This window comes from Cnephaeus nilssonii, assembly GCF_951640355.1.
Source record: "Cnephaeus nilssonii genome assembly, chromosome: 7".
Classification (NCBI taxonomy): domain Eukaryota; kingdom Metazoa; phylum Chordata; class Mammalia; order Chiroptera; family Vespertilionidae; genus Cnephaeus; species Cnephaeus nilssonii.
This window is the reverse complement of record NC_137078.1, coordinates 83,909,002-83,931,795: the sequence shown is the minus strand read 5'-3', so window position 1 is coordinate 83,931,795 and position 22,794 is coordinate 83,909,002. Positions and strand designations below refer to the sequence as shown.

General features: G+C 49.0%; 1 protein-coding gene across 22 annotated transcripts; it reads left to right on the top strand.

Annotated features, from left to right (window-relative positions):
- The first annotated feature begins 825 nt into the window (after positions 1 to 825).
- LOC307103142 (antizyme inhibitor 2-like) lies at positions 826 to 19,211 on the top strand. Of its 22 annotated transcripts, none has more exons than XM_079777155.1 (16): positions 844 to 957; positions 1,324 to 1,489; positions 1,576 to 1,724; positions 2,317 to 2,388; positions 4,992 to 5,116; positions 7,973 to 8,043; positions 8,929 to 9,112; positions 9,708 to 9,881; positions 10,601 to 10,773; positions 11,899 to 12,033; positions 13,235 to 13,400; positions 13,984 to 14,131; positions 16,266 to 16,366; positions 17,243 to 17,460; positions 17,917 to 17,979; positions 19,033 to 19,211. In XM_079777155.1, exons 7-15 carry the CDS (start codon positions 8,930 to 8,932, stop codon positions 17,939 to 17,941), a joined length of 1,323 nt encoding a protein of 440 aa, XP_079633281.1. In that variant the 5' UTR covers positions 844 to 957; positions 1,324 to 1,489; positions 1,576 to 1,724; positions 2,317 to 2,388; positions 4,992 to 5,116; positions 7,973 to 8,043; position 8,929; the 3' UTR covers positions 17,942 to 17,979; positions 19,033 to 19,211. The 22 variants fall into 22 exon arrangements, with proteins under 22 accessions (XP_079633284.1, XP_079633294.1, XP_079633281.1 ...); XM_079777171.1 differs by having other exon boundaries at positions 7,910 to 8,043; XM_079777174.1 differs by lacking the exon at positions 2,317 to 2,388 and having other exon boundaries at positions 7,910 to 8,043.
- Positions 19,212 to 22,794: the final 3,583 nt, after the last annotated feature.

Sequence of the window (22,794 nt, the reverse complement as noted above, 5' to 3'; positions counted from 1 at the left end):
GGAGCCTCTTCCAGAAGTCACACCACTGGCATCACTACCACCATCATGAGTTAAAACACGCGAGGCTCCCAGCCGGTGTGGTTCCCTTGGTTGAGCAACCCAAAGGTTGCCGGTTCCATTCTGGTGAGGGCACATGCTTGGGTTGGGGTTTAATCCCCAGTTGGGGAGTATAGAAGGCAACCGATAGATGTTTCACTCTCACATTGATGTTTCTCTCTCTCTCTCAGCTTCCTCTCTCTAGGTATGTCCTTGGGTGAGGATTAAAAAAAAAAAAAAAAAAGGACTTATGTGGTATTTATGATGTGTCAACAAGTGTCCCACGGGTTCTGCATATGGCATCTTATTTGACCTTCACAATAACCCAATGAAGCAGCTTCTATTTAGACCTCGTTTCTCAAATCCAAACCAGGTCAGTATGTTTCACGCAGCGCCATAAGAGCACAGGCCCTGCAGTCAGGCCTGGGGTCCAAATCGGGTTGGTATCAGTGGTGTGTCTTGCGCAGGTCATTTGTCCTGTTTTGACTTCAATTTCCTCATCCCCAAAATGGGGACAAGTCCTTCTTGGGGAGAAACCGGGAGAGCACACTCAGCTCCACGGGCGGCCTCAGGCAGGAGGGAGCGGGGTGGTGCCTCTGGGATGACTCTGTCTCCAGCCCCCTTGCAGGGTCACTTTAGGTAACGGAGTCACTGCACCAGGGCACTCATGGGCCCCAGCCTGAGGGTGTTCCTGTTCTGCTGCCTGTCAAAGGAGCCTAAAGCGTTTCCTGTACTGTGACCCTGACTCACGTTGTGGCCTGGGGCAGGTTTCATAACTTCCAAGGTGCAGAGGCGGTCACCAGGACAGTAAAATCTAATGGCATTGGGCTTACGGGAGAGCTAGGTAGGGTCCTGTGAGCCTGTCTGCAGACTTCTGAAGAGCCACCAGGGCAAGAGGATGTGTGAAGAGAACAAAGCTCTGTAAGCCATCTATGACTACCTTTAGCCTTTAAGTTTTAAGACTTTCAAATCTGAATGCTACCTGGTATGGTTAAGGTTCATTAAAGACAGACTCCTGAGCACCTGTGCTTCCCCTTAGTTTTGCCCCAGAAGCCATCGCTTTAAACTGTCAGGGTCCCTGTGGTGTTTACCTCATATTTCCAGATAACAAGTCTGTGGTGCTATTTCACGACTTACTGCTTTCAATAGGAACTTGAGTTCTTTTATATCTCTCTGTTCAATCTTTCCTATATAGTTTATCACAATTTTGGTTATATCTGTTGTCACTGCTTACTGTGTTATGACTATATGAAATATTTTTATTGTGCTTGCCTATTATTTTGAAAGGCACCGGCTATAGCTGGAGTCACCTGTTGTATTAAGCAGATCAGATGGGGTCTCAGTAGGCGGAACTCCTGTTGGTGTCCTAGAGAGCCCAGGGTCCACGAGCCACACTGTCCATCCCTGCAGACCTGGCCATTCTAATTCCACCAGAGCCCTGCTGTCCACTACGGTAACCGCATCACCTCTGGGGGGAGTGCTGTTACTTGGCCTTTATGATACTCCAGGACCTCATCTCATCTTTCCCGTTGAAAACAGAGCGTCCATTTCAAGGGCAGGATTTCCCTCTTTATCTCTGGCTGACATGGTGCTTTTCGAAGACGCCGATGTTCCCTTCACTGATGTGATTCTCAATACAATTCTCAGTCTTTGGAGAAGCTGTGTTCTCTGACCTTCATGGTTAGGTGGTGAGTGAGCTGTTTGAATATTCTTTCTAAATCTCTGGGTTCCTTCCTCTAGATGTCGAGGGAATTTATGGCATTTATTTACCCATGCTGGCACCGAGTTCAGGTTCAGGTGATGGACTGAACAAACATTTAGAACCACTTCCAGATGTTTGAGCTCGTGCCTAGAGGGCAGAATATGGGTAAGAACTCATGAATAATTCGGTCTGATCTTAAATGATGTTCCTCCCTTCCAGGTCTAACACCTCAGAGCTCATTCCCACACAGATTCTATAGGTTTTCTTCATGTGAAGTAGCTAAAACCTTTAGATTATATTGGCATATCAGTTTTCCTTCCTAGGGTCTGACTTGGTAATTGGGGTGCTCTGGGGGTTCTATTAAAGACCCTGAGGCAGTGGGGGGGGGTCTATGAAGAGAGTGACTGTTGCTTGCACCCTGGACAAGTTTATGATGGGGATCTTTAGACAGTGGGGAATGGCCTCATCAACCAGGACTGAAGGTTACTTATGCTGACAAGGGATTCATAATGGGTCTGTGGGTTTAAGATACTCTGAGACTTCTAAATCGTCCCATATGTCTTTATTACAATTCTCAGGATGCTGTCTTTCAAAGTCAATCCTTCAACTTTCACATGAGATCAGAGGCCTGATATAACTATGTAATTTCAGTAAGTGTACAGCTATGTGACTATATATACTATATATATGTGAATATAGCTTATATATATATACGTATGCATGTATGTATATGTAAAAAGATGAAGATTACATATATAAGATATAGGTGAAGATTATAAGCTATAGAACACTTCACTTCCAGCACCCAGAGGCTCCCTCACACCCTCTCCCAGTCACTGGCAGCTACTCAGAGGTCTTGACTCTTCTGAATACTGTCAGCATAGATTACTTTTCTTGTGTTTGAATTTCATATCAATGGAGTCTTAAAGTATGTATGTATGTGTCATTATTTTGGGCCTGGCTTTTTTGTTCAACATTAGGTATGTGAGATTCACTCTTTTTTTTTTTAGGTCTTTTTTCATTGCTATGTAGTATTCCATGAAATAGACATGAATTTATTTATCAATTCTATGGTTGATGGACTTCTGGATTGTGTCCAATTGGGGATATTGCAAATAGACTTGCTGTGAACATGTCTTTGGTGGATATATTTTTGTTGGGTATACTTACTTCTCTGGGTATAAACTCAGAGTGGAATTGCTGAGTCATAGGGTAGGTGTATGTTTAGCTTAAGTAAATACTGCCAAAGAGGTTCTGCAGTAGTCTTGGCAGAAGGAATGGGAGTTCCAGCTGCTCTACATCTTCCAAAGCACTTGGCATTGCCAGCCTCTTCCATCTTAGCCATGCTAGCGAGGATGAGTGGCATCTCATGGTGGTTTTACTTTGCATTTCTTTGATGACTAATGATGTTTACTATTGCTTCATGTGCTTGTTGGTCATTTGATATCTTTTGTTTGTGGGGTGTGTGTGTGTGTGCGCACACACGTGTGTGAAGTAAGGCTGTAGTTTAACCAGCATTATAATGTGACAACTTATATTCTTAAGCTTTGATTTTAGTTTTAGTTATTGGCTTCTTTATCTCTTCAACTGCAAAAGGTAAGGGATTCCTCATAGTTCAGTCATAGATAGTTCCTGGTTCTCTGATCATGTATTGTGCCAATAAATGATGACTCTGAGCTTATTCTTTTATTCCTCTAAATTCTCTCTTACATTTAGATGTCACTCCACCCCAATACGTGTTTTTCGTGCCATTCTATGTCAGCAAACATTTGATCCCCAAAGCCTGATTTTCTAGATCAGATTATTCCAGATGAGAACAGGTAATAATTATATTAACTACTATTTCACCACGACCCACATGCTGCTGCAGTCCTTTTTATAACCAGCTGATCCTCATGCAGGCAAATAAATCTGATAGAACTCAGGTCACATCCTCACACAGCCTGGCTACAAAGAAGTCTGGGAAGGTCCATTTTTTGCTTGCCCATGGCAGAGGGGAGGGATTGGAGTAGGGAGGTGTTCATAGATGGTGGGCAGCCACAGACAGGACAAATATCAACTGTGGGGTCCATATTTTAGTTTTTAAGGCAAAAACTTTACAAATTGCTGGTGTAGATGATCTCTAAGTTCCTTATAATGCTAACATCATTATTATCATAAGCTAGTTAAATGAGTTCTTAAAAAAAATCTTTTATTGTCAAGAGTATTACATAGGCCTCCCTTTTTTTCCCCATTAGCCCCTCCAACCTGTTCCCACCCTGCCCCAGGCTTTTACCACCCTATTGTTTGTGTCCTCAGGTAATGCCTATATGCATATAAGTTTTTTTAGTTACCTCTTCCCACCCCCTCTCCCCGCTTCCTGATGGGATTCATTTGTCTATTCCATGTTTCCATACCTCTGGTTCTATTTTATTCATCAGTTTATTTTGTTCATTAGATTTCTTGTTCATTTATTTTAATTTTATTTAAAAAATATTTTTTATTGATTTCAGAGTGGAAGGGAGAGGGAGGGAGGGAGAGAGAGAGAGAGAGAGAGAGAGAGAGAGAGAGAGAGAGAGAGAGAAACATCAACCATGAGAGAATCATTGATTGGCTGCCTCCTCCATGCCCCCTTCTGGGGATCGAACCCAAAACCTGGGCATGTGCCCTTGACCAGAATCAAACTGGGACCCTTCAGTTTGTAGGCTAATGCTCTATCCACTGAGCCAAACCAGCTAGGGCAATATTTTAATTTTTAGATTCAATTGTTGGTAGATATGTATTTATAGCCATTTTATTGTTCATATTTTTGTCTCTTTTCTTTTTCTTCTCCTCCTCCTCTTCCTGTTCCTCCTCCTCCTCCTCCTCTTCTGCCTCCTCCTACTCCTCCTACTCTTTTTCCTCCTCCTTCTTCTTCTTTTTCTTAAAGAAGACCCTTCAACATTTCATGTAATACTGGTTTGACGGTGATGAGTTCCTTTAGCTTTTTCTTATCTGTGAAGCTCTTTATCTGACCTTCAATTCTAAATGATAGCTTTGCTGGGTAGAGTAATCTTGGTTGTAGGTCCTTGCTATTCATCACTGTGAATACTTCTTTTTTTTTTTTTAATATATTTTATTGATTTTTTACAGAGAGGAAGAGAGAGGGATAGAGAGTTAGAAACATCGATGAGAGAGAATCATCGATCAGCTGCCTCCTGCACACCTACTACTGGGGATGTGCCCGCAACCAAGGTACATGCCCTTAACTGGAATCGAACCTGTAACCTTTCAGTTTGCAGGCTGACGCTCTATCCACTGAGCCAAACCGGTTTCGGCTGTGAATACTTCTTGCTGCTCCCTTTTGTCCTGCAACATTTCTGTTGAGAAATCAGCTGACAGTCGTATGGGTGATTCCTAGTAAGTAACTAACTGTTTTTCTCTTGCTGCTTTTAAGATTCTCTCTTTGTCTTTAACCTTTGGCATTTTAATTATGATGTGTCTTGGTGTGGGCCTCTGCACTTCCTGGACTTATAAGTCTATTTTTTTCACCAAGTAAGGGAAGTTTTCTGTCATTATTTCTTCAAATAGGTTTTCAATATATTGCTCTCACTCTTCTCCTTCTGGCACCTCCATGATGCAAATGTTGGTATGTTTAAAGTTGTCCCAGAGGCTCCTTACACTATCTTCATATTTTTTAAATCTTTATTTATTTTTGCTCTTCTGGTTGGGGTGTTTTTTGCTTCTCCATAATCCAAATTGCTGATTTAATTCTTGGAATCCTCTACTCTAGTGTTGATTCCCTGTAAATGATTCTTAATTTCAGTTCATGTGTCCTCCATATCTGACTGGTCCTTTTTTATGTCTTTAATGTTTTCACTAATTTCCTTGAAATTCTTACTAAGATCCTTGAAATTCTCACTAAGCCCCTTGAAGCTCTCACTAAGATCCTTGAGCATCCTTATAACCATTGTCTTGAACTCTGTATCTAGTAGTTTGCTTGCATCCATTTCATTTAGTTATTTTTCTGGAGATTTCTTCTTTTTTTTTAAATTTCTTAATTGATTAAGGTATCACATATTTGTCCTCATCCTTTCTGGAGATTTCTTCTTTTCTTTCATTTGTGATGTGTGTTTTTTTTTGTTTCCATATTTTGGCTGTTTCCCTGTGTTTGTTTCTATGTATTAGGTAGAGCTGCTATGTCTCCTGGAATTGGTAGAATGGCCTTGTATAGTAGGTATCCTGTAGTTCCCAATAGTTCAGCCTCCCCCATCACCTGAGCTGGGTACTCTATGTGTGCCCCTTTGTGGGCTGTGTGTACTGTGTTGCTGTAGTTGAGCCTTGATTGCTGTTAGCATCGCTGGGAGGAATTGACCTCCAGGCCAATTGGCTGTGAGTTCCAGCTGTGATTACAGTGGAAGAACTGCCATGCAGGAGACACTCCTATGGAGCGGGACTTGCTTCAGTGGGGCTTTGGTGCTCTGAGTCTGCCCCTTGAGTGTGTTGCTCATGGATATGTAGAGTTGTAATCTGGCATGGTCTGAAGCTGTCTATTGGGTACACTAGCCTGGGGCCCCTCTGGAGGTTCAAAGTCAGCCACTGCCTGTGCCCTGCCTGGGGCCACCTAGCCAGAGCTTCAGAGTGATCAGCAGATGGCTGCTACTTGTATTGGGTTTAGAAGTACCCAGAAGAGGCCAAGCTGTGAAGCAAGACAGGCCACTGCCAGTGCCGGACATGGGGCCTCTTATTGAGTGGTGTGGGGCTTGCTGACACCAGCTGCTGCTTGCTTGAGAGATTTTAAGGAGGTCTGAAGCCTGAGCCAGGACAGGCCATTCATATGGAAAAGACTCTGCAGACCCTTGGGTGGGGCTGCAAACTGGATAGGGTTGCAAATTGGGTGGGGCAGGGTCTCAGGGAATCACCAGGGTAGAGTGAACAGTGTGAGCCAGGTTGATGAAAACTCAGATAGGGCGCCTGTCAGTCAACTCTTTAGCAGGGGAGGCCTCAGCATAGGAACAATGACCCCTTCTAGCACTCTTGTCTAGGAGAAAGTTGTCCTGGAGTTCTTGTCCTGATGCCAGACAATTTAGTTACTCCCCATATGTCCCTGGATCCTTTCAAGCTGCTTCCCCAGCACTGGAGCTCAGAGGAAGTGAGTTCGAGTAATCCTGTGTGCCAGCCCTTTAAGAGGAACTGCCTGGCTCTTCAGCAGCCTCCATGTCACTCAGCTACAATCCCAGCTTGTCACAGGGAGATCTCATCACAGCACTGGAATCCTGGGCTGAGGGGACAGGCTATTCATATGGAAAAGGAGCTGGGACACTTTGCTCCTCACAAGAGGCCTCTGCAGCAAAGATATCCCTCCCGATTAAAAACACACCACACATGGGTGTCGGACCAGCCCGTTTCACGCCTCTACCCTTCTTACCAGTATTGATGTGCTTCTTTAATTCTCTAGTTGTAGGACTTCCATTCAGCCAGAGGTCAGGTGGTCCTGAATGATGGTTGTTCTGTATTTTAATTGCAATTTCGATGTGGTTGTGAGAGGCAGCGATTCCTGGCATTTACCTAGGCTGCCAACTTGGTTTTCTCTCTCAGTTTAATGAGTTCTTAACCAGTAATATGAAGGTGCTAGATATGAGATTTACATGCTTTATCTCATGCACTCTCTGTGATCCTAGTAAATAGATTCTATTATTATCCTGCCTCTCTGTGCCTTGGTTTCATTACCTGTAAGATAATTGCAACTATATCCATAAGGTTTTGTGAGTGTTAAATGGTTTAATACATGGCAGGGTGCTGGGTAGTGAGTAAGCACTAAATAACGACATTATATTCACCACCACCCTGACCAAAATCCCTCCAAAGCTAATTTGCATCCCCAAATGCTTTGTTCAGTTCAGGGGATGAACTGCCTCCCTCCTCAAGCTGCCACAGAGGTAGAAGGGCTGAGGGCCTGGGTTCTGTGTCCCTGAGATCTTTATCACCTCCTCATCCTGGCCTGGGCTGAAGGGCTGTCAGAGAAGCCTTGGGGCAGGCCCAGAGACTCAGCCTGATGCTTGATCATGGGTTGACCAACAAGTCAGAGTAAGACCTCAGCCACCCATATGGAGAGAAAGGGCAGTGAGAATGTGTGGGTGTGACTGGACACCAAGTGACTCAGAGGGCTCACTTTCCAATAAGAGTCTCCCAGCCAGCTATTGAAATGTGCAGGGAGGGCAGAGACACAGCACCAAGAGAGACCAGCTGGAGTCTGAGGTCAGGTTCCACTCCCAGCTCCACTCCAGCTTTGCTGATCTGTCAGAAGACCTCTGAGCCCACGGTGTTTCTATCTTGGAGGTGTGAAGGTGAGTGACTGGGTTTCCAGGGTCTCTCTACTCTGATCATCGCTGGCTGACCTCACCCTGAGGGCCTGTTGTATGGGCCACCCACAGGGCTGGGAAGTTTTGGCTGAGTGGGTCGTGGTAGCCATGGTTTGGAGGGACAGGCTTCACAGGTACTTCACCTGGCCTGAGATCTGAGCTGAGTTCTGCTCTTCCCAAAGGGATTTACCTGAAGCCCAAGACCCCATAGGTCCTGGTCCCCTGTGCTGGGCCTGAAGAAGCAGGTGATGATTGGCACCACATGTGTCTGGGGGTGGAGTAGGGCCCATGGGTGCAGCCCCAACTGATGAAACAGAAGGACTGAGGCTGTAGGCGGCCCTCACTTCAGTCTCAGGGGTGGGGGGCCAGCAGCAGGTGCAGTGGCTGCTTTAGGGAGCCCAGGTGCCAGTCCCAGCTCAGCTACTGACCACTTGGTGACCGTGGGCAAGTCCTTTCCTCTCTCTGGGTGACTTGTCCACATGTGTAAAGTGGAATGTTGGGCTAGGTGATCCCTGTAATCTTCAGCCCTATAGTCTAAAGATCGTGGGCTCTGCACTTATCTTTTCTGTCGGTCACATTTCTCATCTGTGAATGGGAACATGTGAGTGAAGGAGCCTGGAAGAGGATGCCAACCACCTATGGTAGGGGGTCTTTTGAGCATCTCCCTTGATCCCAAACTAGGTCTCTGAAGCAGGCTGGGCCTGGCCAGTGGTCCATCCTAAAGAGGGGAAAGTTCACAAGGGCTCCATGGAGCTCTATTTGGCTGCATGGGAGCGCCGAGGACTTACTGGCCTAGGAACTCTGGCTCCACGGGCCAGCAGGGCGCTGGGAGGAGGAGGGAGGAGTGTCCTCAGAGCAAGGCCTTTCCAGGATGCTGGGAGTGTCCCTGGCAGAGGGCTCTGATGGACAGTCAGGGACGAGCACCACCCTCAAGGAATCGAAGGAGAAGGAAGGATGCCCTGGAAGCTTGTTGTTGAAGGATCTCATCCCCCTGGGGCCTGAGGAATCTGCCATGGAGGTGGTCTTGAAGAAGGTCCGGGAGCTCTCTGATTCGGTGAGGGGAGAGGAGGGAGGGGAGGAAAAGGTCATGGAGAGGGGAGTGGAGAGGGTAGGACTCAGTCCCTACTTAGGTGGGGACAAAATAAGCCTTTCTGTTTGTGTTTTATGAGTCAGTTTACTAGGTCTTACTGAATAGCTGTGTTCCCTGGGTGGCATGGGATAGTTCCCCTGTCCCCTTCTAGTCCCCTACCAGCTCCCTGGATTTCACCCTGTGCCAAGCGATCCAGGTGAGGGTTGGAGAGTCCTGGCGCCCATTTGGTCTATAAAGCTTGTTGCCCTCTTGTCTTCCTGTTGTAGGAGTTAGAAGATCAAGGCTCAAATCCTACCATTGCCATGTAGTTGCTATTGACCTTGACAGGAAGACTCTCATTTTGGTGCACCTGACACCTGTATAATTTTGTTAGCCAGTGTCACCCCAATGAGTTCAATAAAAAGGAAACATCTTTAAAAAGAGAAAAGAGATTTTAGAGCCGTAGTTTCCTCTTTTCCTAACTGGGAACACAGTAGTACTTGCCGCATGGAGACACTGTGAGGACTCAATGAAATGACACAACGCCCAGCCTTTCTTGCCTCTCTCTCTGCCTTGGCAGGACCAACGGGACCCCTTCATGGTGGCCGACCTGGGTGTGTTGGCCAGCCGCCATCAGGCCTTCTGCCAGGCCCTGCCAAGGGTCTCGCCCTTCTATGCGGTGAAGTGTAACAGCAGTCCCTGGGTGCTGCGTGTCCTGGCTGCCCTGGGCACCGGCTTCGACTGTGCCAGCCAGGTGAGCCTGAGCCCACTGCCAGTTGCCTCATTCCTAGGCCTGACATTCCTAGGGAAAAAAGGCTCATTTCCAGGAGTCCAGAAGTGGGACAGCAGCCCATAAACAGTGGCTGATGTGTGTGGTGCCCAGTTGTTTGTGAAAGAATAAATGAATGAACTAGGAATGGTCCACCCTCCTCTGGTCTAGGTGACGAGGGCAGTCAGCATGAGCTAAGGAGTGAAGGGAACATGTGCTTTAATCCACAGACCCTGTTCTGTCCTGGCCCAGCCATATCACTGGAGCCTATGTTTCTTGGTCTTTAAAATGGGTTCAGCCCTAACTGGTTTGGCTCAATGGATAGAGTGTCGGCCTTTGGACTGAAGGGTCCCAGGTTCGATTCCGGTCAAGTGAATGTACCTTGGTTGCTGGCACATCCCTAGTAGGGGGTGTGCAGGAGGCAGCTGATTGATGTTTCTCTCTCATCGATGTTTCTAACTCTCTATCCCTCTCCCTTCCTCTCTGTAAAAAATCAATAAAATATATTTTAAAAAAATAAAATGAGTTCAACTCTATGTTCCTTATAGCAGTCTAGAAGCTTAAATAGCACAATATGTGCCCAGTGCTGGGCCAGATGCACAGTAGGGGCTCAGTAGGGGATAGCACCTCATGCCCGTGGTTCCTGTGCCCAAAAAGCAGGGCAGCAGGGAGGTAGCCCCTTACTCCGGCTTTGCCCCTGGCAGGTGGAGCTGGAGCAGGTGCTGGGCCTGGGCGTGGCCCCCTCACGCATCATCTATGCCCACCCCTGCAAGCCCATCTCCCACCTGCAGTATGCTGCCCGCCATGGGGTGCAGCTCCTGACCTTTGACAGTGAGGGGGAGCTGACCAAGGTGGCCCAGCACCACCCTGGGGCCAGGTGAGACCAGCAGGGCTGCAGGCAGGTGGGGACAGGGAGGAAGTTCTGGCAACTGCCTTGGGCCTCAGCGAGGAGATGAAGGCTGTTCCGTGGTGACTAGGAGACGCCTAAGCAGCAACGAACAAGAATGTGGGTCAGGTGTCCCCGTGCCTCCCCGGTGCCCACTCGTGTCAAATAAAGGTTCCCTGTGTCTGCAGAGACGCTGGCAGAGCCTGGCATTAGGAGGTCTGGGGTCAGCAACCTCGTGGAAAAAGCACTCACATAGGATTCAGGAAGAACAGGGCTCACATTTCTGACTCACTTGTCACATCTGTGTGTTCTAGAGAAAGTTATTTAACATCTGTGATCCTGTGACAGGAGGTCTGCTGAAAGGATGTTTATAATTTTACTTGAGGCTTGGTGCATGAAATTCATGCGGGGGGGGGGGTCCCTCAGCCCAGCCTGCACCCTTTCTAATCTTGGACCCCTTGGGGGACATCCCTCTCCCAATTCCTGACCACTGGCTCCTAACCAATTGCCTGCCTGCCTGCCCGATTGCTCCTTACTGCCTTTGCCTGCTGGCCTGATCACCCCTAACTGCTCTCCCCTGCCGGCCTGATCACCACTAACCACCTCTGCCTTGGCCCCTGCCACTGTGACTTTGTCCGGAAGGATGTCCGGAAGATGTCTGGTCCAATTAGCATATTACCCTTTTATTAGTATAGATCCGTGGTCGGCAAACTGTGGCTCAAGAGCCACATGGGGCTCTTTGGCCCCTTGAGTGTGACTCTTCCACAAAATACCACGGCCTGGGCGAGTCTATTTTGAAGAAGTGGCGTTAGAAGAAGTTTAAGTTTAAAAAACTTGGCTCTCAAAAGAAATTTCAATCGTGTACTGTTGATATTTGGCTCTGTTGACTAATGAGTTTGCCAACCACTGGTATAGATCCTTTCCCTGCCTTTTCTTGTCTGGGCAGAAGTATGTAAGTAGTGGTGTGTTCCCTCCCTGGACCTCCAGGGCTGGACAGTCCAGAGGACCGAGGCAGGGGTAGAGGGAGGGTGGAGGGAGTTTGGGTGGGGGCAGAAAAGCATCCAGGCCTGGGTTCATGTGTCTAAGAATGCCTGTCACCCTCACACCCCCTCCCAGGCTGGTCCTCCGACTGTGGACTGAGGACAGCAAGAGCACATTCCCTCTGAGCGCCAAGTTTGGGGCCAGCCTGGAGCTGTGTGGACACTTGCTCAAGTCCGCCCGAGACCTAGGCCTGGCTGTGGTGGGAGCCAGGTAAGAGCACGGACTTTCTCTCCTGAGAGGCAGGGCTCCTGGTCCCCACGCCTGTCCCTGGCCTCGGACTCACCGGGGGCCTCGGGTCCGGTGGCTCCGTGTGGTCCTCAGAAGAGGAGGTGGATGTCAGCTGCTGGGAGGGTGGGGCAAGCAAGGCACTGGCCTTGGGTGCAACGTTTAACGGGATGCCGAAAACTTTGTACTCGAGATAAATAATGTTTAATTACAGTATTTAAACAATTAATGCAGAAAAAAATCCATGATGAGAGAATATCAAATTCTAAATCAAAACAGGATTGGCATTTCTGACTTTTCTTTTTCCTTCTGTGTCCAATTACTCTTAACTAATCTTGTCTTTATTTAAAGTTTTTGTTTGTTTGTTTTTTAATATAGTTTTATTGATTTCAGAAAGGAAGGAAGGGGTGGGGGGGAGAGAGAGAAACATCCATGATGAGAGAGAATCATGGATTGGCTGCTTCCTGCAAGTCCCCCACTGGGGATCCAGCCCACAACCTGGGCATGTGCCCTTGACTGAAATTGAACCTGGGACCTTTCAGTTCGCAGGCCGACACTCTATCCACTGAGCCAAACCGGCTAGGGCTAAAGTTTTTGTATTTTATTCATCATGGCTATTTTTGCATCAGTGCTTTCTATCCCTTGATGGGGTGTGTGCAGGAGGCAACCAATTGAGGTCTCTCTCTCTCTCACTGGCTCTTCCTCTCTAACATATATATGTGTATTGCATGGAGGTTACTTATGTTGATTGCTCAGTGCTTTGGTGCCCCCTTGAATGTTGCACCTGAGGAGCATCCTCCCTCACCTCACCCCACCTGCCCCTGATTGGGTCCTCTGCCCTCCCAGGTGGGTGGTTTGAGATTTGGGGTTCAGATCGCATGCATCCCAAGGAGGAGAAGAACGGGAGCCCCTACCACGAGGCTTTGGGAGAGGTGAAGGCCACACAACCACGAGAGCCCCAACTCACGGACTGTCATGTGGTGTGTGTCTCTGGGGTCCCCATATGCACAGCCAAGGCTGTGGTTTCTGTGGGTGCCCACGAGCTCCATGTAGTCACCCGTGTCCCCGTGTCTGTGTCCGTCTGGTTCACATTGTGCATGTGTGGCTTTTTCCCAATGTGTCCCTCCTCCTGCTGACGCTTGCGTTTCCTCGTGTGTTTCCGCCCCGTCACTGCACCTGCACTCAGCTTCCACGTGGGCTCCGACTGCCAGGATCCCCACAGCTTCGCACAGGCCATCGCCGACTGCCGGCGCGTGTTCGAGATGGGCCGTGGGGTCGGGCATGACATGAGCCTCCTGGACATTGGAGGGGGCTTCCCCGGAGTGGAGGGCTCTGAGCCGGAGTTTGAGGAGGTAAGAGGGGAGGAGGAGAGGGCGTCTGGGGGTCCCAGCCTGGGCACATTGCACAGAGTGTGTGTTAGTGTACAGGGAGCTCTTGGAACTCAGGCATGTGCCTGCATGTAGCTGGGCTTTGTGTTGGTTGAGAGGTCTGTGACTCTATGTGCGTGGCCTGTGCGCATATACGTGTGTGTGTGTGTGTGTGTGTGTGTGTGTGTGTGTGTGTGTGTACGCGTGCGCGTGCTTACACATGCGGTTCTGTGCCTTCTTTAGACGTGGTGGTTACTACCCCTGGTAAGGCTACCGTCAGATAGAGGTGTACTTACTGTGTCCCCCACACCCAGGGGACAGTCCCCCTTGGATGATCACGTATTGATTTCAATGTTTCCGAGTCAGACCTCATGGTGTTGCAGCCTGGTCCCTAGGCTTGTGCCCTCGGGCACCCCTCCCCTCTGGGCCACAGTGTTACCTGTTTCCTCCCCTGCACAAGGGGGTGCTGACACCTTCCCACAGAGCTGTCAGGGGAAAGAAGAGAGAAGACACAGGGAAAGACCCCGCATAGGAACTGGCCTCACAGGGCTCTGGTCTGTCCCCACAGATGGCGAGAGTGATCAATGCTGCCCTGGCCCAGGACTTCCCCGAGGGAGCCGGCATTGAAGTCATTGCGGAGCCCGGCCGATTCTACGCGGCATCTGTCTGTGTGGCTGCTGTCAACATCATCGCCAAGAAGGCTGTGCTGCAGCCTGGTGGGTGGGCCCGGACTGGGCAGGGAGCGCTCTGTCCAGACCTTGGGGGCAAGGGGGGCAGAGGGTCTGAGTTCCACCCTGGGTTCCTCATTCGGGGGAAACATGCTGTGATTTAGCTACAGGGTAGAACCTGTTAGTAACATTTTTGTGTTGTTCTCAGATAGGCTGGAGGGAGGCATTGGGGGTCTGTTCCCCTGTGTCTGGAGGGGAAGTCTGAGGGCACAGCCTCCACTCCCGGTGTGCACCTTACTGTTTCCAAGCGAGCATTTTCTAACAGGTGCAGAGTTTTATAACAAAAAATATAGTCAGAAAATACTAATTTTACAGCACATATATGAAAGAAATATTGTTGGTATCATGGCCTGGAGGTGAAGGGTGACATTTCTGGGTAACAGTAAATGATATCGAGGTCACCATCTCATGGGAGTTTTTGATTGTTATTTGGGGGACGGAGTCAGGTGGGGTTGCTGTCCTCACAAAGGGACTAAGTAGAAACTCAAGTTCATGATGAGCTAGAATAGACTCACCCTCTGGGTTAGTGCTCTTTACTTTGAAATTTTATGACCATCATGTAACTATTTCTAAGTAATTTTTATTTTATATTTTAAAAATATTTTCATTGATTTTAGAGAGGAAGGAAGAGGGAGAGAGAGACAGAAACATCAGTGATGAGGGAGAATCACTGTCTGGCTGACCCCTGCACATCTCACACTGGGGATCGAGTTTGCAACTTGGGCATGTGCCCTGACCGGGAATCGAACCATGACCTCCTGGTCACAGGTTCATGCTCAGCCACTGAGCCACGCCAGCCAGGCTCTAATTCATTTTAATCTGTTCCTTATCCTTTGTACAAATGCCCTACCCACATCTTTGTAATCCTAAAGGCACAAAGGGTCTCATTAGAGAATATTGTGATTTGGGGATATGATCTTAGCCATCATTTAACAAAGGCCAGAGGTATACATATTATGTCTTACTATTTTTGTCTTCACAATAGCATGAGCTGTCAGTGATTAAGGATCTATTATGTGAGAAATTACTATTTTACCCAATTTCTGCTCAGCCCTCCTGTGAGGCAGTTTGGGGTCATTCCCATTTTACAGGCAGAGATCTTGAGGCTCAGAGAGAGGAAGTGGTTATCCGAGGCAGCAAAGCTAGTTCGTGCACAGCGGCGCCAGGTCTGTCCGACTGAGAGGTTGGTGCCCTTGTATTTGCAGACATGCCAGCAGAGCGGAGTGCCAGCCTCAGGGCTGCCAGGACTAACCTATGACCAACTGGCTTAGGGACAAGTGGGGCTGTGGGCACAGGAGGCAGGGTCAGTGCTGGCAGCTGAGAGAGAGTGAAGGGGAGGACAGGAGTGACTCACACCAGGGAGAAGAAGGGGGGTGGGAGAGCCAGGGAGAGAAAACGAATAATCAGAAATATCTGGGCATCTAAATGCTCAAGTGGTTGGAATGGCCCCAGTGCCCACGGAAACCAGTGGAAAGATTAAGGAAATCATTGTCTAAGGACGGACCAGGAGTGGTTGTTCAGAAACTGGCTGGTAGTAGTTCATGTCCTAGGACCTGGGGCTGTAGGTGAGCATCAGCTCAATGTGCAGAGGAGTGTAATGGAGCTGGGGAGAAGTTGCCATATGCTCAGTGAGGCATCAACAGAGGCAGAGTATTTAGAGGGAAGGAGGTGACAATTACGCTGCTCTCTGACTGTGAGAGCCGGGCACTGACATGGGGACGAATCCCAGCCCTGCCACATTGTCCTGTGTAACTTCTGGCAAGACTCAGTTTCCTCAAATGTACAGTATTGTTCCTTGTCCCTACTCAGAGTGTCGTTAGGAGGATGAAATGATTTAATACGTGCAGACAGGCTGGAACAATGCCCGGGTTACTTGTACGATCATTATTAGTGGCAGTAGCAGCCGCAGCACTCTGATGAGGTGCGGGTGGTGCAGAGGAGTGTGGGAGCCCAGAGAACAGGCCGGAATCTTGCAGGGGGTCCGGGGAGGCTCTGAAGCAGGGCACAGGGTTATTCAGTGCTGGGCAGAGGGTCTGGGTCGGTCCTAAGGGTGCTGGACTCAGTGTTGACTGTCAGTGGTGAGACCTGGCTGAGCACAGTCCTGTCCTCTCCCCTCTCCCAGGAGGCCACCGGAAACTGTTGTACTATCTCAACGATGGCCACTATGGCACCTTTCGCGATTTACTCGGGGAGCCTTACCCCAGGATGCCAATTGTGGTGAAGGTAAGGGGACCCTTGTGTGGCTCTGGCACCTCCCAGATCCTGAGAGCAGTAAGTTCAGCCCCTTTCCCTGTGAGTCAGGGACCCCTCTGCGAGGTGCAAGGGGGCAGGGTCTTGGATTACACATGGCTTTGCAGATTGTCATACCACATGCATGTACAAAGATGTGAACACGCAAGCCTGTTTGTATTTGTATGTGCACTGCTGTGTGGGTGCATTTTTGTGTCTGAGCATGCTGACTGACACCTGTGCAGGTAGGTGGTGGACAGGTACATGGTCCTGTGAGGGTGTGTGCGCACATCAGTTTGCCTCTGGGTTTCCATGTGATCTCTCTGTATGCCGTGTGTGTGTGTGTGTGTGTGTGTGTGTGTGTGTTACCAAAATCCTTGAATGTTGGGGATGCAGGAGTCCTAGGAAATGCAGGTTCTCCAACTTGCTTCACAGTAGACTCATCTGGGAAGCTTCCAAGGATCCCGATGCCTAGGCGAAGGCCCAGACGATTGAAATCAGGCCTCTCATGGGTTGGGACGTGGCATCAATCCTTTGTTAAAACTCCTCCCATGTGACTCCAATGTGCAGTTGATTTGAGGCCCAGTATTTTGAGTGATTATTGACTTTGCTCTTATAGATGGGAAACGGAGGCCCCCTGTGTGTCTGGCCTTGAGAATTGGCAGGGCTAGAATGTGTCACTTGAGCGCATATAAGCTCCATGAGGGCCGGGTCAAGAGCAGTGCCTGGCACATAGGGACTGGTTGGTGTGAGTGACTGCCAGTGTCCTTGCTGTGCCTGGGGGTGCTCTGTTGGCTGAGGGCATGGGCTGGGAGGGTGGGTGGGGGCAGGAGCTCTTCCTTCTCTGATTGCCCACCCGTGTCCCTGCAGGAGCTCTGCTCGAAGCCGCCCCTCTTCCCCTGCATCCTTTATGGTCCCACGTGCGATGCCTTTGACACGTTCTTCAATGAGGAGGTGCAGCTGCCCGAGCTGGACGTGGGTGACTGGCTCATCTTCCCCTCCATGGGCGCCTATAGTTCAGTCATGAGCTCCACCTTCAATGGCTTCCTGCCTGCCTCCATCTGCTATATCATGGGACCTGAGCTCAGGTATCTGGGTGGGACAAGATGGGGGTTCTCACGGGGATCTGAGCTTGCCACAGGGAGCTGGTGGCTGATCTTTGATGTGTCAGGCCCATGAAATACTGTACTCCCCCCACTACCCCAGCAAAAGTCTGACTGACCTTTGACACTGTCCATGGGGTTGACCCTGTTATTGCCCCTAGCAGAGGTGGACATGAGAGCTCTCAAGTGTAGATGCCTTGTGGGCAGAAGCAGGCAGCACTATGGCCCCAGCTGACCCTAGTCCATGGCCAAACCCCCACTCTGCTCTGATCTTTTTTTGGCTGTTCTCTGGTTCCCTCATTAGATATTCCTTCCCTACCAGCCTCAGGGTCCCTCACAGGCTCTGCCCAAAGGCCCCCTGTCTGCCCAACCTAGGGTTCACTCCGCAAGGTGGTAAAGATGGCTCTAGAACATCCCTTTACTGGTACAACCTTTCCACAGGAGCCTGCTGGGGACAGCACCTTAAGCTGGGACATGCAGCTTGGAGCGGCTCCAGATACCTCGGTGTGTCCACGTGGGACAGTTTGGGGGTGGAGGTTGGGATGCAGTAGGGGATGAGGAAGAATAACACAGGGAAGCAGAGGTTTGGGTGTCTTTGAAATGATGAGGCAACTTTTCAGGTTCAAAAATGTGTGTCGTCCCCCCCCCCCCCCCCCCCCCCGCAACAAAGTCCGTCTGAATTCCAGGCTAGTCCCTCTGGGCAGAGCCACACACTTCCTGCTCTTAACACCTTAGGCCCTGGGATTGGGGTGGCTGAGAAACTGGTGTTATTACAACACCCACTCCCCTGAAGGCCATGTCCTGGAATGGCCACTACCTTTCAATCAGTCAGTGAGCCTGCATTGTTCCTGAATGGTTTACATGACCTATGTGCTCCCCTCTCCCCCTCAACTCTAGTGGAGAGAACACTGGCTTTGGAGTCAGACAGGCCTGGACTGAATCCAGGCTCCACCACAAACTGGCAGTGTGCTCAGAGCCTCAGTCTCTCCATCTGTGGAGTGAGGATGATATGAGTACCCTCCTCGCAAGGTTGTTGAGGGGATTAAGTCACCTAATGCAAGTCCTCTTTCAAGGTCCCTTCACGTCCAGGGTCTGACTCTGGCTGGTCCTCATCCTGGACCCTTCCTGCTCAGAGACCACTCCCATCTTCAGGGAGCATGCACAGCAACTGGCCACACATGCTCCATCTTCAGGGAGCATGCACAGCAACTGGCCACACGTGGGTGTCTGATCTGTCCTTAGCTTTAAGAAACCCCCACGCTGGGAGATTGGATGGACAAGGTGTGGTTACAGCCAACTCCAATTTAGGGCAGATGCTAGTGTGTATCTCCCAGGCACACTAAAACTTTAAAATCTATATTTAAGAAGTTCTGAGCTCTAAAAGAGAATATGTCCTGCAGGGAAGGATGTTTGCAGAGGTGGGCATAGGGACATATTATGATGATCCGTCATGGATCTGCAGCAAGCAAAGGTGGAGTGGGTCTCAGAGGCTAAAGCCACTCACCTGTGTCCAGTGTTCTTTCAAACTCCACCTGATGAGACTTCTTTGATTCACAGCTTCTGCAAATGGTTCTTCCCATCCATCAATCTTGCTGCTGCCTCCACTCAGCCACGACCAGAGGAATCTTTTAGCGTCTGTGGGCTGAAGAGATTTCTTCCCAGACATCCGAGGAGAAGGAATGGGCTGCAGATGCCACCTAAGGAAGCCAGAGGGCTCACACAGCCTTTAGAGCATGTGCTACTCCTTCCTCCACTCCCAGCTTCTAAAAATTTGGGGTGGAAATATCCACCCTTACCCCCTCAGAGGTGTCTGGAAATACAAATATGAGTGGGCTTTAGGTAAACATAAAGTTTTATTCAGATGCAAGAGCTGTTGATGTATTTTATGTTCTGCCCTGTAAGTTCTGTCTTGTGGAATTTAGCTATCCATCCATCCTTTAAATACCCATCCATTTAAACATTGATCCATCCATCCATCCATTTGTTCATCCATTCATTCATCCATAATCTCTTCATCCATTCATCCTCTGATTCATCCATCCATCCATCCATCCATCCATCCATCCATCCATTTGTCCATCTATCCATCTATCCATCCATTCATCCATCCACTCAACTGTCCATCTATTCATAAAATAAAATGTGATGCCCTACTCTGCTGGAGGCCAACGCATAACAGCATTAGCATGAAAGTGCAAAAGAGACATTGGAAGGCCAATGGACCTTGACCTCAGCAGGGCTGAAATCAGCATGGGATTGCTCCTGCTGTGATTGCGATGGCTCGAGGCGATTTCCTGACTGATGATCTTTGCATAGTTTATTAAACTTTACCTATGATTCTATCTGCTCTGCCTGTGTGCATTGCTAAGGGGCAAATGTGTAACCAAACCGAATAAAAAGCAGTCAGGACCCAGACTCGTGGTTCCTCTTCTCGAAAGAGGTTCCACCTGGCCCCCCATGCCTTCAAAATTCATTTTTCTTGTATAGTGTCTTCGTTGTGTGTCGGCACTCCTACAAGTCATCGTGAACCCACTGTGCAGGTTGCAGCACTACTCTGGGTCTGCCCCTGTTCTAGGCCTAGGAACTTACCTTCCAGTTGGGGGGGGGGGGCGGGAACAGAGCAGGAGAAAACATATAAACATATAAACAAATGTTGTGAAGAAAAATTAAAATAAGGCAAAGGGATAGGGAAGAATAGAGGATGGTGCTATTTTAGGTAGAGGGCCAGGAAAGTATCTCTGAGGGTTAGCTGGGTCAGAGAGTGCCAACATTAAAAACAGAAAGTCCAAAAAAGGCAAGGGGTCCTGTGTGGGTGAGCAGAGTGAGTGAGAGGAGGTATTGGGAGATAAGAAAGGAGGAGGGTCCAGGGGCTCAAACTTCCTGGTGAGTCAGGGCTTTGACTGTTCTGAGTGGGAGGGAAGGCTCTGGAAGGTTTGAGCAGGTGAGTGCAGTTAGAGAATACAGAGAACTTGAGGGGCTTCTGCCACCCCCACCCCCCGCAAATGCTGGGTGGTCACAGTTTGGGTAGCGAGAAGGACCAGGCTCAGAACAGGCTGTAAAGGTCAAGTCAGGAGAATTTGCTGAGGGGTTAGATGTGGTGTATGGGCAGAGTGGAGTCAGGAAGGACTCCATGGCTTTTGGTCAGAACAATCCACAAATGGGGATGCTGGCATTGAGGGGAGAAGCAACTTAGGGGGTTCAAGTCAAGAGCTCAGTTTAGACAAGGCAGGTTTGAGAAGCTTATTCAACTGCCAAATGGAGTCAGATGTGAGCAGGTGGTTTCAGGGCAGAGGTCAGACATGGACATGGGAGAGAGGTATGAACATGGGAGAGAGGTATGAACATGGGAGAGAGACATGGACATGGGAGAGAGGTATGGACATGGGAGAGAGATATGGACATGGGAGAGAGGTATGGACATGGGAGAGAGGCATGGACATGGGAGAGAGACATGGACATGGGAGTCATTCCACTGGATGGACCTTACATCTCCAGGGCTGCCCAACTCAGCCAGGAAGTGAGAGTCCATAGAGAAGATACAAGTCATGGAAACAAAGAGAAAAAAAAAACATTTTAAGAAGGAAGAAACCTTCCCAAGAAACTAGAAACATGAATCAGAAAGGATATATGCACCCCTATGTTCATAGCAGCACAATTCACCATAGCTAAGATTTGGAAATAGCTTAAGTTCCCATCAGCAGATGAGTGGATTAAAAAAATGGTGGTACATCTACACAATGGAATACTACGCTTCGGTAAAAAAGGAGTTCTTACCATTTGCAACAACATGGATGGAGATGGAGAGCATTATGCTAAGTGAAATAAGCCAGGCAGAGAAAGATAAATATCACATGATCTCACTCATTTGTGGAATATAATGAACAACATAAACCGATGAACAAAATTAGATCCAGAGACAGAGAAACATCAATCAGAAAGTCAAACTTCAAGGAAGGTAGGGGAGGGTGGGGGTAAGGGGGAGAGATCAACAAAAGGACTTGTATGCATGCATATAAGCCTAATCAATGGATACAGACAACAGGGGGGTGGGGGCATGAATGGGAGGTGGGGGGTAATGGGGGAATAAGGACACATATGTAATACCTTAATCAATAAAGAAATTTTTAAAAAAAGAAGGAAGAAACCTTCACCTGTGCTTGGGTGGGGTGAGGGCTGCGAATGGAATTGGGAAAGCAGAGGCTGTTGGTGATCTTCACCTTGAGGTTTCAATGCCAAGGGAGGTTCTGGTGCAGTAGAGTCCAGAGAGGATGTTGGGGAGGGGAGGGGAGTGTGGAGCGGGCTCCTCTCCCAGGGAGCTGTGCTGCAGGAAACAGGAGGGTGACTGGAAGATGTTCCTGAAGGTTCATGAGTGTTTATTTTAAGAGGAGATTATGTCTTGTTTGTAGATCGTGGGACTGATTAACAGAGTGGATAATGATGAGAGGAGAGAGTCCCAAGAGCAAAATCCTTGGGTGGGTGGGAGGGGTTAGTGTCCTGTGTGTGAGGGGAGGGTGTGCCCTAGATGGGAGCTGGGACAGTGCCTCCTGGTACAAGAGGAAGGCAGCGCACACTGAGGGCACAGGTTGGTAGCAGAATGTGGGATTCTCTTCGGATTGTTTCTCTTCTCAGTGAAAGGAGAAAGAAGATCATGACCCAGGGGGAGGAGGTAGGAGGGGGCTTGTGTTTTGAAGAGAGGCTTGTTTTCCCAGAGATGGGAAAATCACAAGAGTGAGAGACTGAACGGACCAGTGAAGTAGGGTCCCATTGCCAGCTCAGGTACCCACTCCAGGTTTGCGGATGTCAGTTTAGAGTGAGGCTGGCCACGTGTTGTTTCTTCTTCAGCCACATTCAGCTGCTGAGTGCAGGTGCAGAATGGGTAGGGGCGGGGAGAGCAAAGGGGGAGGAGACTGCTTGGAGTGTGAGGAGCTCATGGGGGGCTCAGCAAGTGTAGGCTCCACTATGTCTGGCTACCCCAGGGCTTCGAGCCCCCCCGCAGTCCTCAGTCTTTTCTTGACCCCACATGCTGTCCTTCCACATTCTTTTTCTGCTGGATCCTCATAATGACCCTGTGAGTTCATAATGACCCCCCACTTCCTAGAAGGCAATTACCTGGGTCACGCAGCCAGTAAGTGGCCGAGCTGGAGTTGAATTTAAATGTCAGTTCAGTGTCCTTCCTTCTGGGAAGCAGGGGCATGGTCATGGTGTTGAAGAAAGTCTTGCACTTCAGATGGTGAAAATGAACGAACTTGGCTGTTGGGAGATTAAATTTTAGGTGTTTTGTGCTCTGGGTGGCCCAGGCTTTGTCATGATTCAACCATA

Bases quoted from the DNA above. Each gene is read 5' to 3' on its own strand.
- LOC307103142 (XM_079777153.1), top strand. From the start codon at position 935: ATGTGTGAAGAGAACAAAGCTCT. The intron at 12,034-13,234 runs GTAAGAGCACGG...ACCTGCACTCAG, and splicing joins CTGGCTGTGGTGGGAGCCAG to CTTCCACGTGGGCTCCGACT. The intron at 14,132-16,265 runs GTGGGTGGGCCC...CCCCTCTCCCAG, and splicing joins GAAGGCTGTGCTGCAGCCTG to GAGGCCACCGGAAACTGTTG.